At 38.9% G+C, this 20,350-nt stretch overlaps 1 protein-coding gene and 2 long non-coding RNA genes across 3 annotated transcripts; all 3 read left to right on the top strand.

The window, feature by feature from the left end:
• The first annotated feature begins 2,608 nt into the window (after window positions 1-2,608).
• LOC118481336 lies at window positions 2,609-4,286 on the top strand. The gene is made up of 3 exons (XR_004865545.1): window positions 2,609-2,874; window positions 3,385-3,451; window positions 4,057-4,286. It is a non-coding gene; the product is annotated as an uncharacterized LOC118481336 (long non-coding RNA).
• Window positions 4,287-4,614: 328 nt separating this feature from the next.
• On the top strand, window positions 4,615-6,847 carry LOC118481054. The gene is made up of 3 exons (XM_035976142.1): window positions 4,615-5,737; window positions 5,864-6,285; window positions 6,815-6,847. The coding sequence occupies exons 1-3, from the start codon at window positions 4,615-4,617 to the stop codon at window positions 6,845-6,847; spliced, it is 1,578 nt and encodes a 525-aa protein (XP_035832035.1).
• Window positions 6,848-9,401: 2,554 nt separating this feature from the next.
• Window positions 9,402-10,851, top strand: LOC118481337. Its single transcript, XR_004865546.1, has 3 exons — window positions 9,402-9,439; window positions 9,950-10,016; window positions 10,622-10,851. It is a non-coding gene; the product is annotated as an uncharacterized LOC118481337 (long non-coding RNA).
• The last annotated feature ends 9,499 nt before the right edge of the window (window positions 10,852-20,350 follow it).

The following is a 20,350-nucleotide window of genomic DNA, read 5'->3' as shown; positions in this document are numbered from 1 at the left end:
TCTGCTGACAAACTTGCTCAAATCTACGTGGATGAAATTGTAGCTCGACATGGTGTTCCTTTGAACATCATTTCTGACAGAGATGCTCGTTTCACTTCTCATTTTTGGAGAACCATGCAATCTGCTATGGGGTCCCAACTTAATCTGAGCACAGCTTATCATCCACAAACAGATGGTCAATCTGAAAGAACAATCCAGACACTGGAGGATATGCTTAGAGCTTGTGTGATCGATTTTGGTGGTAGTTGGGATTCACATCTTCCGTTGATTGAATTCTCCTACAACAACAGTTATCACTCCAGCATCAACATGGCTCCTTTCGAGGCTCTCTATGGTCGAAAATGTCGTTCACCAGTCTGCTGGAATGAGATTGGCAAGGCTCAACTTACTGGACCTGCCCTCATTTTAGAGACAACAGATAAGGTAAAGAAAGTTCGTGATAACCTTCAGACAGCTAGAAGCCGTCAAAAGAGTTACGCGGACCTAAAACACAAGCCCTTGGATTTTCAAGTCGGTGATCGTGTAATACTTAAGGTTTCGCCTTGGAAAGGTGTGATCAGATTTGGAAAGAAAGAAAAACTTGCACCTAGATACGTTGGACCATTCAAGATCGTCGAAAGAATCGGTAAGGTAGCCTACAGACTTGAGTTACCTCCTGAACTTGGAAATGTTCATCCAACCTTTCACGTATCCAATCTCAAGAGGTGTTTAGCTGATGAGAACCTCCACATACCGCTTGACGAAATTCGTGTTGATAAAACATTGAAATTTGTTGAGAAACCGGTAGAAATCATGGAACCTGAAGTCAAGTGGCTTAAACGCAAGCGCATTCCTTTGGTCAAGGTTCGCTGGGAATCTAAACGTGGACCCGAGTTTACTTGGGAACGCGAAGATCAAATGAAGGAAAAATATCCGCATCTTTTTCCACGAGTTTCCTCTAAATAAACTTCGGGACGAAATTTCCACAAGTAGGGGAGACTGTAATATTTGTGCTCGAAATCATTATGAACAGTTCAGTTATCAATAAAACAATGTTATTTGATCCCAATGTTTGTTTGGTTGTGTTTTACATTTTTCGTGTTTTGACTTTTGTTCGATTTTAAACTCTACATCGCTTTCTGGAGAATTATACGCAAACTAGTACGTAAACGTACTCAGTTTAATGCGACAAATACTCCGGAACATCAACATATGCTTAACATACCTTAAATAACCTTTGCATAACTTAGAAATAAGTTTTGAAGGCTTTGGTATGGCAAAAACAAGTTAATTCGCTTACATGGACTAAACTTGACAAACTGCGAAAGTATGCCAATTTGAACTGTAACAAACATTCCGGAACATGTCCATAAGTTAAACATACCATAAATATCCTTAACATAGCTTAGAAATAGGCTTTGAGGGGTTTGGTATGCTAAAACAAACTTTTGGATCATTCAGGGGCTAAAGGTGTCAAAAAGTGCACAAGTTTGCACTTTTACGCATAACTTACGTTTTGAATATATCCGGACATCCAAAAATTTATGTAAGCATCCTTATATTATGCCTTAGTGTATGGCATGAGAAAAATCCATTTGTCGCGCAATTTGGATCGTCTTCCGCGCTTATGCGCATTCCGTCGTAATTAACCGATCATCGCGACTGTACGGCCAAACGAACCGACATCCAACATATTTTTGAGCATATTTTAAGTTCCCTATACTTTAACTTCATATTAGAGCTTTGAAATGGGGTTAACGGGGCTTAAACGTGTCAAAAATGCAGCAAATACCAAGTTTTGGGGCTGCAGGGACCAAAACTGTAAATCTGCCAAAGTAAGGGCTTACGGACCGTAAGCCATCATCCATACGGTCCGTAAGGCTTCCCCAGTACAGCAGATTCAGCATTTAATGTTGTTGCCTCTTCATGAAGTGAAAGGCCAATCTTGCCCTTGTCTCTTCCAGCCAATAAGGGGCAAGATCAGATGTACCACAACAATTCGACAAGTGTACGGGCGAGATCGCGGCACGATATTCAAGAAACGATCCTAACGGCTCCACTTTTCCTATAAATACCCCCCCCCCTTTGGTTAAAACCCACAAAAATCTGATCTAAAGCTCTAAGTTGGAACCTTTGTTTCATACCGGAGCCATTTTGATCTAGATTAGCATTCGGGGACCCTTCGTAAGTGTTCTTTCGTTCTTTTATTCGCTTTTCGAGTCTGAAAGTCAGCGTTTTGTTTGACTTTCTGCGTTGACCAACCTATGGTCAACACGAAGTTCATTAGAACTTCATAACGTGAGCGTGATCACGATGGTTATAGTCCGTAGTAACTATACCTACTGATTACCACGTTATTTAGACTCAGTGACGAGTCGTAGTTTCGGCCAAAATGCGCATTCTTGCATATTTTGTAACCAAACTACTCGTGAGCATCAAAGCCGTTTGTTTTGATGCCAAACCTGTTTTCTTAACTTAGTTAAGCATGTTCTAACATGCTTAGCTCGTCACTTTTAGTTTAGTGCATATGTAGGGTCGTGTAACATCCCAAAAATACAAATATTTTAGTTAAAAATTTTGTTGTGAATAAATTAGTAAAATAAACTACCTATGAATGGAACTAACTTAGTTAGGGAACCACTAATAAGTAGTTAATGGATTAAAACAAAAGTTAAGGGACTGAAAGTGTAAAAACTGAAATAACTTTCAATTAGTAACAAAAACACACACACCAACACACACAAAGGTGTGTTGGTCGACCAAAACAAAAGGGGCGACCAGGGGTTTTTCATCAAGCCCTAAATTCTTCAAAATCTTACAAATTGAAGGCCAATACCTGTTCCAAATCGAAGTTAGAGCTAAGATTAGTGATCCTCACAGCAAGAGGGTTACAAGGTATGTAAAAATTTGTGAAATTTCTCTACTCGAAATTCTTACATATTTTGGAAATCTGAAACTAGGAGCTGCATGTTTGTTGTTGGGTAGATTGAGAACACTATGGTGTCAAGGGATAAACCCTAGACAAATACAAGTTGAAATCATGTGTTAATTTAGCAAAATCCATGAACACCCATGTAGGTGGTTAGTGGGTTATGTAGAAATTGATAAACCTTAGGGAATTGAGGGTTGTTCTAGTGTAAATTTACAATTTTGAAATGATTTCTGAATTCATAAGGATAAAGTTCATGTAAAAGGGGTTGATTGAATTGAAACTAGAACAAGGTGATAAGCTAGGGGACTTGATAATTAATCATGTAAAAATCTGCCCATAAAGTGTTTGTGATAATGCCTCAAAGAAGGCTAGAAAATGAAATTCGATAAAAAACGCATAATTGTAATGTTACGGTATATTAGCGTATTATAAATGAAAAAGAGTTCTAAAAATGTTATAAATGGACTCTATAGGAAAGGACGCAGGAGCGTCAAGCGGGCAAGCGAGTGGCGAACCACGTTTGAAGGGCCTACTTTGAAGGTATGTAACTTGACCCGTTACATTAAGTAGATTTTGATAATCATATAATGCGTAATAGAATTTTTAGAATAAGAGTTGTTTGAATTAAAGCGAAGATGACGCTACATTGAATAATAGGTTAAAGTTGGTTAGAACTCGTTGGTAGTCGTTAAAAAGGGAGGATTCCTTAGACGAGCCAAACGGGTCGAATAATCAAAATAAGGCATGATTAATGTCTCGGAATATAATGGATTGATCTTCGATATTGGTTGATAGATAACATATTGAAAATACAAGAATTTAGAATATAAGTATGCTAGAAGAGCAAAAACCCGGAATTTGGGGTTGGGCATAAAGAACAAATTAAACAAGATATGGATGCCCAGGGACTACCGTAAATTACGGTAGTACCGTAATTTACGGTAGAGGTCATTTGTTTACGGTGGTTTGCCCCTGTCTTACGGCAGACCAAAATTTTACAGGACCTACCGTAATTTACGGTGACACCGTAAATTACGGTGGAACCTGCAAACTTGCAATTTATTATTCATAATCAGAAGTTGGTTCTCGTGTCTATATATTATTTATTAATGTCAAAACTAATGTTTTAATGGTTTTGACCATAGGTGACGTAATGGATCTTACGGATGGCGGTCGAGCGAATAATGAAGAACCGAACACTACATTTTGAAAGCTTCCGCAATGTTTTAAATCTTTAGTACTCTTATGTATGAATTGTAATTACTTGTTAAACTACTTTTGGTATGTTTTAACTTATACACTAGTCGACTAAGGTTGACGTACTTTAGGACTCCGTTAACTGATGTTATGTTACTAAAGTAATATTTTGATAAAATTGCTATATTTTATTATTAAAATCAAGTGAAAAATTTAAGGGTGTTACAAGTTGGTAATCAGAGCTTAAGGTTGTCAACAAAGTGTTCGGTTCAAGCTTGATCGATCGTCCGGTAAGAATTAACTTATTATGTTAGTAGATTAGGTCTTATGTAAGGAATGAGGAACGGATTGATATGCATGGGAAGAGGGTGTTAACACACTCAAACCCGGAAAGTGCATTAAATGTGAACGGTTAAAGCAAGTTAGGAACTTGGCTAAACCGAAACAAACAAAGCAATGTCATAAATGAAATGTTTAATGCTTGATGTAAACATTTCAGTTTCAAGATGTCAAAAGGGAGCAATAATGATCCGGTGCCGACAAGCACCGAACAAATGAAAGAAATAATTGCCGAGGAAGTAGGAAAGGCAATTGAAGGCAGTCTATCTGGGTTTATAGACAAGATTCAAGGTACGGTGTTGTCACTCGTAGAAGAACGAGTTAAAAGGTTGGAGGATACGGTCAACCTTATGAAAGATAAAACTGGAGAACGTAAAGGGTGCTCATACAAAGAATTCATGGCGTGTAAACCGCCAATCTATAACGGGGAGGTCGACCCGATAATTTGCCAAAGATGGATAAGCGATGTTGAAGGAGTGTTTGAACGAACCCATTGTGACGAAGGTGACTTTGTCGCTTACGGAACGGGTCAATTGAGAAATCAAGCCAAGGATTGGTGGGATAACAAGAAGAAGGAAATGGGAACCGAAGCGGCGAGGGCTATGAGTTGGGACGAGTTTAAGGTACCATTCCTTAAACACCACAGTCCTAAAGCGGTTATAAACAGAATCAAAGAAGAATTCATCCAGCTGAGACAAAAGGGTGAAACAATTGATAAGATCACGGGTATCTTCATGGATAAGCTGAGATTTTGTGACGAGTTAGTCACCACTGAAGAACAAAAGATATATTACTATTACAACATGCTGAGTGCTGAATACCGGGAATTTATGACTCCATCAAAATACGAGACCCTCACGGAGATTATCAACACCGCCCGGGAACGTGAAATCGAGTTAAAGAAACAAGTGGAAAGAGGTGAGCGAAGGGCACATGATGTAAATCCAAGCCCTACAAAGAAAGCCCGAACGGGAGAATCGGGAAAGAAGGTGGATGCTAAGAGTGGGTCGCCAAATTGTAAAGTCTGCGGGAAAGGACACAAGGGGGAATGTCGGTTCAAAGACAAGCCATGCCCCATATGTAATAAGACGGGGCACACGACCTCGCTATGCCCGGGAAAAGTATCTGTTTGCTACAATTGCTATCAACCCGGCCATAAAAAGTCCGAATGCCCGGACTTAGTTGGAAAGAAAGACGCGAAGGAGTCTCCAGCAGAAGCCCCCAAAGCAAAGGCTAGGTCCTTCCAACTTACCGCAGCTGAAGCGAAAACAGAACCCGATGTGGTTTCAGGTATATTCACTATTAACTCAATTCCAGCACGTGTATTGTTTGATACGGGTGCGAATAAGTCCTTCATTTCGAATGGGTTTATTCGACATCCTTCATTTGTATTGACGAAATTGCCTGTGCCCTTAGAGGTCGAAGTAGGGGACAATAAAAGTTTTATAGTTTGTGATGTCTGTCGAGGCTGCAAATTAAGCATCAACGATGAGGAATACCTGATAGACTTAATCCCGATGTCAATGGGGGAATTTCAAGTAGTCGTCGGGATGGACTGGCTAGCCCAGCACCATGCAAAAGTCGTGTGTTTCCGCAAAGAGATAAAATTAACATCTCCGAGCGGGAAACACGTTACCATTTATGGCAAAAAGGGAGGTAGCCCCATTGTGTGCTCAATGATGAAAGCTCACAAGCTTATGAAGCGAGGATGCAAGGCGTTCATGATATACGCAAACGAGCCTGAGAAAGAATCACAAAAGATTGAAAATGTACCGGTAGTAAGAGACTTTCAAGATGTATTTCCGGAGGATTTACCGGGAATACCGCCTGAACGGGAAGTAGAGTTCGGAATCGAATTGATTCCGGGCGCAAAACCCGTGGCCAAAGCTCCATACCGACTCGCACCATCGGAGTTACAAGAGTTGATGTCCCAAATCCAAGACTTGCTTGATAAGGGGTTCATTAGGCCGAGTGTGTCTCCTTGGGGCGCACCGGTGTTGTTCGTCAGAAAGAAAGACGGAAGCATGCGTATGTGTATCGATTACCGGGAGTTAAACAAACTTATGGTAAAGAATCGATACCCGCTTCCGAGGATAGATGATTTGTTCGACCAATTGCAAGGTGCGAACTGGTTTTCAAAGATTGACCTTAGATCTGGGTATCACCAACTAAGGGTCAAAGAAGAAGACGTACCGAAAACGGCTTTCCGCACAAGATACGGACATCATGAATTCCTCGTAATGTCATTTGGGCTAACAAATGCACCCGCGGCTTTCATGGACCTCATGAACCGGGTTTGCAAGCCAATGTTGGACAAGTCGGTCATCGTGTTTATCGATGATATCTTGGTGTATTCAAAAAGTGAAGCTGAACACGCAAACCACTTACGAGAAGTGTTAGAGACACTTAGACCAGAAAGGCTGTATGCGAAATTCTCTAAGTGTGCCTTTTGGTTACGAGAGGTACAATTTCTTGGCCACGTCATAAGTGCCGACGGAGTATTGGTGGATCCGTCCAAGATTGAGGCTGTGTCAAAATGGAATCCCCCGAAGAACCCTTCGGAAATTAGAAGCTTTTTGGGGCTTGCGGGATACTATAGGAGATTCATTCAAGATTTCTCCAAGATTGCGTTACCGCTAACAAAGCTAACCCAAAAGAAAGAGAAGTTTATTTGGGGTGTCGATCAAGAAAGAGCGTTTCAGACGCTAAAAGAGAAGTTAACACAAGCTCCGGTACTGACATTGCCGGACGGGGTCGAAGATATGGTAGTTTATTCGGATGCTTCACTGTCGGGGCTCGGATGCGTTTTGATGCAAAGGGGCAAAGTTATAGCTTATGCCTCGAGACAATTGAAAATACATGAGAAGAAATATCCTACTCACGACCTTGAATTGGCTGCGGTGGTATTTGCCTTAAAAATATGGAGGCACTACCTATACGGGGTAAAATGCACCATATACACCGATCACAAGAGTTTAAAATACTTTTTCGATCAGAAAGAGTTAAATATGCGACAAAGGCGATGGCTGGAAACGGTGAAAGACTACGATTGTGAAATACATTATCACCCCGGAAAGGCTAATGTGGTGGCAGATGCGCTGAGCAGAAAAGCGGACTATGTCCCAATACGAGTTAGATCAATGCAACTCGTGGTGACCTCGGGTATACTTGAACGTATTCGAGAGGCGCAATTAGAAGCAATGAAAGAAGAGAATTGGAAGAAAGAAAGAATTATAGGTCAGTTGAAGGATTTGTCGGATGGGAATGACGGGTTGAAGACTCGATCCGGAAGGATATGGGTCCCACATACCTGTGGAGTGAAGGCGCTTCTACTTAACGAAGCTCATAAGTCCCGTTATTCAATTCATCCGGGAGCGACCAAGATGTACAATGATTTGAAGCAAAACTATTGGTGGCCCGGAATGAAAAGGGATGTAGTGAGACACGTAGAAAAATGCTTGACATGTTTACAAGTCAAGGCGGAACATCAGAAACTATACAGCAAACTCCAGCCGTTAGAAATTCCGGTTTGGAAATGGGAACATATTACAATGGACCTATTAACCAAGTTGCCTAAAACGAGCCGTGGTTTCGATGCCATATGGGTAGTGGTAGATAGATTGACGAAGAGTGCTCACTTCATTCCGATCCGTGAGACTTATACGTCAGAAAAGATGTCAGAGGTTTATACGAATGAAATAATAGCACGTCATGGGGTGCCGGTATCCATTGTGTCTGATAGGGATACCCGGTTTACTTCGAAATTTTGGCAGGAATTCCAAGAACAAATGGGGACTAAATTGTTCATTAGCACTGCTTATCATCCACAAACGGATGGGCAGAGTGAAAGAACAATACAAACGTTGGGAGATATGCTGCGGGCGTGCATTATTGACTTTGGAGGTAGTTGGGATGTCCATCTACCCTTGGTCGAATTTGCATACAAAAATAGCTATCACACGAGCATTAAAATGGCCCCGTATGAACTGTTATATGGCCGAAAATGTCGAACCCCGGTATGTTGGGGAGAAGTGGGTCCACGAGGGATAGCACCTACTGATATAATCCGAACTACAAATAAGAAAATTGACATAGTTCGGACACACTTGAAAGCGGCTCAAGACAGGCAAAAGGCGTATGCGGATAAAAGGAATAGGCCAATTGAATTCCAGGTCGGCGACATGGTTATGCTGAAAGTTTCCCCATGGAAAGGCATTATTAGATTCCGAAAAAGGGGGAAACTAAGCCCGAGATTTATTGGGCCATTCAGAATCGTTGAACGGGTTGGCAAAGTAGCTTATCGTCTCGAATTACCCGAAGAGTTGAGCGGGATTCATAGCACCTTCCACGTGTCACACCTCCGAAGATGCTTGGCCGACGAAACTACCCATATCCACTATGATGATATCGAGGTGGATGACAGCCTCAACTATGCAGTAAAACCAATTGCGATTCTAGATCGTAAAGAGAAAAGCTTGAGGAATAAGGTGATTAATCAAGTTAAGGTCAAATGGGAGCACATAAAAGGTTCGGACACTACGTGGGAGCCCGAAGAGGAGATGCGACGTCTCCACCCAACATTATTTGGTACGTACCTTGGTTTCGGGGACGAAACCCTTTTAAGGGGGATGGACTTGTAACATCCCAAAAATACAAATATTTTAGTTAAAAATTTTGTTGTGAATAAATTAGTAAAATAAACTACCTATGAATGGAACTAACTTAGTTAGGGAACCACTAATAAGTAGTTAATGGATTAAAACAAAAGTTAAGGGACTAAAAGTGTAAAAACTGAAATAACTTTCAATTAGTAACAAAAACACACACACCAACACACACAAAGGTGTGTTGGTCGACCAAAACAAAAGGGGCGACCAGGGGTTTTTCATCAAGCCCTAAATTCTTCAAAATCTTACAAATTGAAGGCCAATACCTGTTCCAAATCGAAGTTAAAGCTAAGATTAGTGATCCTCACAGCAAGAGGGTTACAAGGTATGTAAAAATTTGTGAAATTTCTCTACTCGAAATTCTTACATATTTTGGAAATCTGAAACTAGGAGCTGCATGTTTGTTGTTGGGTAGATTGAGAACACTATGGTGTCAAGGGATAAACCCTAGACAAATACAAGTTGAAATCATGTGTTAATTTAGCAAAATCCATGAACACCCATGTAGGTGGTTAGTGGGTTATGTAGAAATTGATAAACCTTAGGGAATTGAGGGTTGTTCTAGTGTAAATTTACAATTTTGAAATGATTTCTGAATTCATAAGGATAAAGTTCATGTAAAAGGGGTTGATTGAATTGAAACTAGAACAAGGTGATAAGCTAGGGGACTTGATAATTAATCATGTAAAAATCTGCCCTTAAAGTGTTTGTGATAATGCCTCAAAGAAGGCTAGAAAATGAAATTCGATAAAAAACGCATAATTGTAGTGTTACGGTATATTATGCGTATTATAAATGAAAAAGAGTTCAAAAATGTTATAAATGGACTCTATAGGAAAGGACGCAGGAGCGTCAAGCGGGCAAGCGAGTGGCGAACCACGTTTGAAGGGCCTACTTTGAAGGTATGTAACTTGACCCGTTACATTAAGTAGATTTTGATAATCATATAATGCGTAATAGAATTTTTAGAATAAGAGTTGTTTGAATTAAAGCGAAGATGACGCTACATTGAATAATAGGTTAAAGTTGGTTAGAACTCGTTGGTAGTCGTTAAAAAGGGAGGATTCCTTAGACGAGCCAAACGGGTCGAATAATCAAAATAAGGCATGATTAATGTCTCGGAATATAATGGATTGATCTTCGATATTGGTTGATAGATAACATATAGAAAATACAAGAATTTAGAATATAAGTATGCTAGAAGAGCAAAAACCCGGAATTTGGGGTTGGGCATAAAGAACAAATTAAACAAGATATGGATGCCCAGGGACTACCGTAAATTACGGTAGTACCGTAATTTACGGTAGAGGTCATTTGTTTACGGTGGTTTGCCCCTGTCTTACGGCAGACCAAAATTTTACAGGACCTTCCGTAATTTACGGTGACACCGTAAATTACGGTGGAACCTGCAAACTTGCAATTTATTATTCATAATCAGAAGTTGGTTCTCGTGTCTATATATTATTTATTAATGTCAAAACTAATGTTTTAATGGTTTTGACCATAGGTGACGTAATGGATCTTACGGATGGCGGTCGAGCGAATAATGAAGAATCGAACACTACATTTTGAAAGCTTCCGCAATGTTTTAAATCTTTAGTACTCTTATGTATGAATTGTAATTACTTGTTAAACTACTTTTGGTATGTTTTAACTTATACACTAGTCGACTAAGGTTGACGTACTTTAGGACTCCGTTAACTGATGTTATGTTACTAAAGTAATATTTTGATAAAATTGCTATATTTTATTATTAAAATCAAGTGAAAAATTTAAGGGTGTTACAGGTCGTAAGGTAAGCGATCTAAACCATCGCTTATACTTTCGAACCCGACCCATTTGGTCGATCATTAGGATCCGACCAAACACATTAGGTGACCCTAGCTGTAACCTTCCGAGGTTATACCTTATGGTCACGATGTTAGGCGTTCCAAACGTGTTCTACGCGAACGACGCGTTAAGGTAGCATAAGCTACCTAAACGGGTCGTAATGGATCGTAAGCACTTAGGTTAGGTTTCATTTTAGTATGTATTCACGAGTCTCCATACTTGTTTGGTTTACGAACCCGCATACTATCCGATCCTTCCGATTTTGGTCCGGTATATTAATATAGCTACCTATTAGGCGCCGTTTGATATCCCGTGATCTCTAGTATTGTGTGATTTTTTACACAAGGAATTCAAAGCAATCTCAGGTGAGTACATTGAACCCCTCTTTTACTGTTTTCCAAACTGTTTTGGGGTGAAACACATGTGCCTACTTGTTACTTTCATGCTTTCCATGTTTTCACATCATAAACCTGCTATGTTCGTTAGTACATTATAGTACATGGTTTCATTACATTTCATGCTATGTATGCCCATTGTGTGCGTACTTAGTACATTGTTTTACATTACATTTCATGCTATGTATGCCCATTGTGTGCGTACTTAGTACATTGTTTCACATTACATTTCATGCTATGTATGCCCATTGTGTGCGTACTTAGTACATTGTTTCACCTTACATTTCATGCTATGTATGCCCATTGTGTGCGTACTTAGTACATTGTTTTACATTACATTTCATGCTATGTATGCCCATTGTGTGCGTACTTAGTACATTGTTTCACATTACATTTCATGCTATTTATGCCTATTGTGTGCATACTTAGTACAATTGTTTACATCACATGCCTACATTTTGGTATGACATTTGGTTTGTTTAACATGGAACAATACATTCATTAACATTGATCACGCCATTCGTTAGTAGGTAGTGGTACCATAGGAATTGACAACTCCCATTCCTGAAATCCTGGGTTTGTTTGGATTGGAAGGAATGACCGAATTCGATATACATAACTTAGATAAACCTTTAATTTGATTAAGGGTTTATCGCCACAGTCTCAAGGCTTGGATGTATGCATATTTCACAATACCGCATAAATGTCTGTATCAGTATAGCATGCATTGTTCCACAAAACATAACGTTGATTTAAACCATGTTTAATTCAATACCTTGTTTTGTGCATTTTACAAATGGTTTAGTTGATACACTTCACTTACCATACAAGATATATTTTGGGTACACATTACATGATCTACATTAAACATAAACATTTTGACATGGATATACATACACGGTGGTTTACATTGAACATAGACATTTCGACATGGTTTACACAATAACACTTGACAATTGATTTATACATGAACAATTTACATGGTGGGTGGTTTGGGTAAATGGTTGGAGTAACGTGGCGTATGTAATATGATACAAACATGGTGGATGCGCCGCTGGTACTTCCTATATATAAATGCTTGTATAATATTACATATCGTAGCGTTATCTAAGTCATTTCAGTTTAGACACATTACATTTTACACAAATAACATACTCTTCACAAGACATTATTTTTTTACAAACAACTTATCTTATTCAACTCATTTTACTTGGTTACTCGTTTAACCTTACACTTATCTATACATATCATCTGATATTATCGTTTTCAAATGGTTTACAAAGCAAGACAAATTACAAGGTTCATGACTGACTGTTATTAAACATTTCTTTAAAACTCAAGTCATGAATCCCATTTTCACAAAACCTATGTATCTCACAGGCATTTTTATGCTGACGTACCTCCTTTCACATGTGTTTTCAGGAGCTGTTCCATAGGATGATGATCATGACACTAGGGCGGACCTGTGCCTTAGAGAATAAAAATGAAGATAGACTAGTTTATTTATGTTTTGGACTCTTTGTTTCCTGTTTAAGACAATATAACACTCTTGTTTATAAATAAAATACAACTTTGTATGCCATGGTTATGAAACAATTAATTCTGTCCACAACACTCCCCGGCGTTTCCGCCGCGGTTGCACGTTACGCGCAGCCGGGGTGTGACATTGTTCAAAATGAAGAAGTTAAAAGTGTTGCTTAGGAGATTGTTGAAAGGAAAAAGAAATGTGAAAGTATGGATCAAGAAGAAGATTCTGATTTTAATGATAAAGTTCAATTTGCTAAAGAAGTGTTTCAAACAATCAAAAGAGTAGTTGAAGAAAATGAGAAAGTTGTTGAAGTTGAGAAGATCATCGAAGTTGAAAAGATTGTGGAAGTCATCAAGCCATGCTCAAAGTGTCCTGAATCTTGCAAAGATTGTGCAGCAAAAGATGAAAAGCTGGCTGAGCTAGAAAAGATGAAGGAACAATTACTGTTCAATCTTAACTATGTGATGGAGTCTTATGACGTTTTGAACAGAACAGTAACTGGTCTTCAAAAGACAATCTCTGAGAGAGAAAATGCCTTGACAATGATGAATGCTACAATGATGACAAAACAAAAAGCAATCAATCATTACATTGAAGAAAATGCTGAACTGAAGCAAGAGTTGGAAAAGGAGAAAATTGAGAATGAGAGAATCAGACATTTATTACAAAGTTATTCTAGTTCTGATTTTCTTATTGATCGCATTTATCCAACTGTTGCAGGTTTTGAAGCATTCAAAGACGACAAGCCAAAGAAGAAAGATACTGGTAAGAAACTGACTGTTAGCTATAACAAGTGTCCGCCTCCGATCTGGGAAGGGTATTCTCCCAGAAAACCAAATGAGGAGCAAGTCGAAAATACAGTCAATATAAAGTTAAAAACCGATTCAACTGATGAATTACCAGAAAACATTGACGTCACGTTCACATCGTCTGACACTGATCATGAGTCTGAGTTAATCAAAAAGGTGGTCGATCAGGTGTTAGATACTGATGAGGAGTCCGAGTCAAAGTCTGAGTCTGGAGGGTCAAGTTCGTTGGTCAACAGTTCAAATCTGATGGATAAACGGGTTTACAGTAAAGAATTTTTATTATCAAAATCAAACTTGAATGATGGAACATTCGAAGTAGCATACATTTTGAATGATTCTGACAAGTTATATTCTGATAAAGAGTTCCCAATAAGAAGTGTTCGTTTTGACATGATCAAAAAGGTTTTCAAAATGATAGAAATTAATATTTCTGAAATAAAAGATTTAAATCTTACTGGAAAACCTAAAAAATACACTTCAAGAGTTCAACAATGGTTAAACAAGAAAAAGGGTTACAATTCTGGTTCTGGTTTTCAAAAGAAACCAAACCATAATGGTAGCTACAAAAAGAAAGGTTTAGGTTTTGTACCACCTGAAAACAATAAAAATAATAAAATTTCTAAAACAAACACAAAATTTGTTTCAGGTGGAAGTGCAGAAGAAGAACAGAAGAAACCATTCTGGAGGCAATCAAACCAGGAGTTTCTTACTGAGATGAAAAGAAAAGGAACTGGAGTTTTTCACAAAAAGGATACTCGAACTTGTTTCAAATGCAATGAAACTGGTCACATTGCATCAGTTTGTTCTCAAATGGCAAAACAAAAACAGGGAGTATCTGAAAAACTGAAAGGAAAAGTTGTCGATGTTGAACCACCAACTGAAAAATTCAAAATTTTTGAAAATTCGACTCATGAAGTTGGTGTGTGTTCAAAGAAAAATTTTTACAAAAAGAAAGCCAACGTCAACCAAGTGTGGGTTGTTAAGAAGGGTGATGAGAAGGTCGGCGATGAATCTGATTCCACAAAATCAGTGGAGCCACAGGTTGAGGTAAAAGAAGAAAAATCTGTGTCTTCAAAAGATGATGTTGAAATTCCATCTTTGAAGTTTGAGAATATTAAACAAATGGTTGGTAAGGTGGAAATATCAAATCAATTCTTTTCTGATCAAAAGGAATTTGATGTTGAGAAAACATTCAATGGGAATGTTAAGAAAATTTTTGGGAAAATGGTCGAGGGAAAGGCCAAAGGGGTTAAAGATTTTTATGCAACAAAGAAAGCAACAAATAACCCTACTAAGCAAGAGTTAAAAACACCCAAGGTTGGTAAGACTTGGGTGGAAATTCTTTTCCCTTGAATCATTGGAGTATGCCGGAGATCCCAATTTTGTAATCGTGGATCAGGAATCGACATCATTCTTATTATGATAACTTTTGCAGAAAGATTTTAATGTTTGATAAATTTTTACAGGTGATGGACTATGCTGGAGCTTCCAGGTTGGTAAGTGCGAAGCAGGAATCGGCATCTTTGTTGGTAAAATGAGTTTGTGTAGATGATTTATTCCTACATGTGGTTATATGATTTGGATATACTTACAAGTGGTAAGAGGTTGGATCTTACAAATGATTCGTCAAGGTAATTAGTTTGAACTTGATGTAATCCTCATATATGTGTTTGAATGAACAAGATGATGAACCAATCCCTACATATGGTAAAAACAAATTTATTTTCCGGAAAAATCATTTTGATTAAAACAAAATTAAGTGTTTTGAAATCTAAATGAGAAAATAGTTTGTTGAAAGGGGAAGTTCTGATTGTTTATGCCTAGTGGATGGCGAATTGAAGTGATTCGATATCGGTTGTCAATTTTTCTGTACAATTTGTTTTCAAATTTTTCTAATGTTTTTGAATTTTAGGGGAGTAAGAAAAATTTCAGAAATTCCAAAAACATTAAAAATTTGAAAATCCAAAAACATGATAAAATCAAAAATGAGTTTTGATGTGAAAAAGAGGAAATGATAGTACATCAGTGGATTGTCACAACATGCTAAAGAAATGGAAAGTTAAAAATGTGATAAACAATCTCTCTGTGGATATGCCAGTAGGTTTTTACACATTTAGTAGATTGTGACGAGATATAAACCTAAATTCAAATTTGCTTATATCGTGGGGAACAACTTCTTGGATATATGGGTAACCCCCGAAATCTTGTTTGAAAGGTCCCTCTTTCTGAGATACTAGGTCTTTATACTCAGTGATATCTGGGGTATTTTCCCGGGACTTCTGCTGAATGGAAATTCTGACCTAGTCCCCGTATAATACTTTCTGCAAATGCTTTGAAATATAAGCTCGCCCTCAGCAAAAATGATTAAACAATAAAATTGATAATCATCGTTGTTGAAGAAAAGATCCTCTAAAGGGGACACACCGAAAAGTCGAAGTCGTCATCTCTCTGCTTATACGGAAGTATCGACCTGAGCTCTCACAGCCCTCGCAATGTAACCCCTTTACAGATATCATCTGTGGTATACTCACCTGTAAGACTGAATATTGGGATCTGGATACGGCAGTATATTCAAGTAGTGGGACACGCGAATAAGTTTAAGTGCTTAAAACATTAATATGGTATCTCAGAACAGTTGAACTTTGTGTGAAAATTTAAGTAGATCAATATACTGACAATCTAAGTGAATTGTTTAGAACTTAAAATGAAATGAAGCTTAACGGTGTTGGTGACTTGTCTCAAAAACTGATATGATCCCCTTACACAAACTCACAAAAATATTGTCTGTAAATATTTTTTTTCTGCATTTCATGAGAAAAATTCAAAAAGATTTAAGTGTGTTTTAGCATAAACTTTGAAAAATTTAAAAAGATTTTCGACAACTGATGTTGAAAAGCTGATTTTCAAAATTCAAAAGTGCTTAGCATGATGAGCATAATTTGAGGGGGAGTCTGTGTTTGAAAAACAAATATGTTTTGATCAAATCTACAAGTGGTTCATCAGGAATTTAGTTGAATTTGAGAGATAGTTTAAGTTAGTGCATACATTTTGATATTAAATGTGTAAAATTTATCTTGAGGTAGAGATCGTGCAGGTGTATAGCTGAGCCAGGTTGATCGATCCTGAGAAGCTTGTGTTTAAAGAGCCAGGTCACGATACCTGAGGATTCTGTGGATAGAGCATGAGCCAGGTTTCGATTCTGTGGACAAAGTTTGAGCCAGGCAATGATCTTGAATCGGAGAAAGCCAGATTACTATCCTAAAGCAGATGATGCTGATGAACTTAAGCAATACCAGCACATTGTTAAGGGGAGTCTGTTGATGCTGATTGATAGAGTGAAGCCCAGAGACGGATCAAGACTGAAGTTGCAAAGACTCGACACGAAAGACTCATCAACATCTGAGGGGGAGTCTGTTAGTGCATGCATCTGTCGACTTCGTCTTGTATCGAGTCTTAGACTAGATAGAATAGATCAGGACACATTTTTACGAGAAAATAGCAGAATTAGGTGTTATTAAGGCTGATTCCGCTTGAAATGACATTTGGTCATTTCAAGCGAAATCACAAGATCCTATTCCGCTTGAGTGAATATATGTGGTGATTTCGCTTGGTTAGGTATTCCGCTTGAAGTCATTTCAAGCGGATTCAGAGTCCTATATATATGTGTTGGAGCAAAATCATTGTAACAGTTTTCCGAATTCCATACCGAGGTGCTGCCGGTGTGAGATTTGATTGTACAAGCTGTAATATCAATCATATTAGTGTTTAAAGTGAAGAACAAGTTGTGTCTACCATTGTTTCTTATTTTCCGCACCTGAAACAAAGTAAAACTCCTCTGAACGACTCGTTCGGGTTAAATACACGATCCTTCAAGAACCAAGTTCAACAAGTTGCCTAGCCTCTTGCTCAGCAACAAGGTCAAGCTACACGACCTCACTACCCACCAGGTTCTTGTTACAACTGTGGGGATCTAACCCACTATCGTAATCAGTGTCCAAGGTTGGTGCATGCGAACCCAGTTCAGGCTCAGGCTCGAGGTCGAGCTTTTAACATGAATGATGTTGAGGCGCAAGCAGACAATGAAGTGGTGAACGGTACGTTCTTTGTTAATAATCAACCTGCATTTGTTCTTTTTGATTCAGGGGCCGATAAGAGTTTTGTGTCGTTATCTTTCGAGCCTTTGCTTCGCGTGTCTAGAACAAAACTAGGTAAGCCTTTGACAGTAGAAGTTGCTAGTGGTGAACCCGTTGTTCTTGATTCTGTTCTTCGCAATTGCCAGTTGAACCTTAACGACCATGTTTTTCCTATTGACCTCACGCCTATGCACCTTGGAAGCTTCGATATTATTGTGGGTATGGATTGGTTAGCCAAGCATCACACAGAGGTAGTTTGTTTTGAGAAGATCGTTCGTGTGCCACTTTCGTCAGGTGAGATACTACAGGTTCGTGGTGAGAAACCTGCTAGTAGCCTTAAGCTTATGTCCTGTTTTCAAGCTCGAAAGTATCTGCGAAAGAATTATGTGGCCTTCTTGGCACATGTTACAGCAGATAAAGGCAAAGGTAAGTCTATCCAAGATATCCCGGTTGTTCGGGATTATCTGGAGCTGAAGAGTTACCTGAATTACCCCCTGCACGCCAAGTCGAGTTCCGTATTGATCTCGTACCTGGTGCAAATCCTATTGCCAGAGCTCCATATCGTCTTACACTGTCTAAGATGCAAGAGTTGTCTAAGCAGCTTTAGGAGCTTTTTGATAAAAGTTTTATTCGTCCTAGCTTTTCACCTTGGGGTGCTCCCGTTCTTTTTGTCAAGAAGAAGGATGGATCTTTCAGAATGTGTATCGATTATTGTGAGCTGAATAAGCTTACCATCAAGAATCGATATCCCCTACCTCGCATTGATGATCTCTTTGACCAGTTACAGGGTGCTACTTGCTTTTCGAAGGTCGATCTTCGTTCTGGGTATCATCAGCTTCGTGTGTATGAAGAAGATATTCCCAAGACAGCTTTCCGCACTCGATATGGGCATTATGAGTTCACAGTCATGCCATTCGGTTTAACTAATGCTCCTGTTGTTTTTATGGACTTGATGAATAGGGTCTGCAAGCCTTATTTGGATAAGTTCATTATCGTTTTTTATTGATGACATCTTGATTTACTCCAAGACGCGATCTGATCATGAGCAACATCTTCGTCTTACTCTGGAACTCCTAAAGAAAGAGCAACTTTTCGCCAAATTCTCCAAGTGGGAATTTTGGCTTAAGGAAGTTCAATTTTTAGTACATATTGTCAACGAACAAGGTATTCATGTAGATCCCTCCAAGATCAGTGCGATTAAGGATTGGGATACGCCTACTACGCCAACTGAGGTTCGTTCTTTTCTTGGTCGTGCGGGTTATTACTGCCGCTTCATAGAGAACTTCTCGAAGATTGCAGTTCCTCTAACTGCTCTAACTCGGAAGAATAAACCCTTTGAATGGGGTTCTAAACAAGAAGAAGCGTTTCAGACCTTGAAGCAGAAGCTTTGTGACTCGCCTATTCTGACTTTGCCTGAGGGCAATGATGATTTCGACGTGTATTGTGATGCATCAAAATTGGGTCTTGGCTGTGTTCTGATGCAAAGGAACAAAGTCATAGCCTACGCATCGAGGCAATTGAAGGTGCATGAGAAAAACTACACCACTGATGATCTTGAGTTGGGTGTAGTTGTCTTCGCTCTCAAAATCTGGAGACACTATTTGTATGGCACAAAATTGTGGTTTTCACTGACCACAAAATTCTTCAGCGTATCTTTAGTTAGAAAGAACTCAACATGAGGCAAAGACGTTGGGTTCAACTTCTAAACGACTATGATTGCGAAATTCGCTACCATCCTGGTAAAGCGAATGTCGTGGCTGACGCATTGAGTCGTAAGGAACATACTAAGCTTCATTATGTTCGTGTTCAATCTACTATTCAAGCTCAATCTGATATCCAAGCACGCATTTCTCAGGCTCAACATGCTTGTGTTTCACAAGACTTGATGGGTAAGGAATTACCCTGTCACATTAAGCCTGATCTTGTACTAAAGGAAGATGGATTTCGTGGACCGTTTGTGGGTCCCAAGCCAAGATGATCTTCGCACCTTGCTTATGGATGAGGCCCATAAGTCTCGTTATTCTATTCTTCCTAGCTCAGACAAGATGTATAAGGATCTTCGTACTCAGTATTGGTAGCCTGGTATGAAGAAGGATATTGCCTTGTACGTTTCAAAATGCCTTACTTGTCTTAAGGTTAAGGCTGAACACCAACATCCTTCTGGTCTTTTGGAGCAACCAGAGATTCCAGTTTGTAAATGGGAAAACATTGCTATGGATCTCATTACTAAACTTTCGCGCACAAAGAAAGGTCATGATGCCATCTGGGTAGTTGTTGATCGTCTTACTAAGTCAGCACATTTGTTGCCAATCCGTGAGGATTTTTCTGCTGAAAGGCTGGCTAAAATCTATGTGGATGAAATTATATCTCAACATGGTGTTCCTTTGAACATTATTTCTGACAGAGATGCTCGCTTCTCGTCTCGTTTTTGGATAACCATGCAGTCTGTTATGGGGACCCAACTTAATCTGAGCATAGCTTATCATCCACAAACAGATGGCCAAAGTGAAAGAACAATCCAGACTTTGGAGGATATGCTTA

This window comes from Helianthus annuus, chromosome 8 (assembly GCF_002127325.2).
Source record: "Helianthus annuus cultivar XRQ/B chromosome 8, HanXRQr2.0-SUNRISE, whole genome shotgun sequence".
Classification (NCBI taxonomy): Eukaryota; Viridiplantae; Streptophyta; class Magnoliopsida; order Asterales; family Asteraceae; genus Helianthus; species Helianthus annuus.
This window is presented reverse-complemented; position numbering and strand designations above follow the sequence as displayed.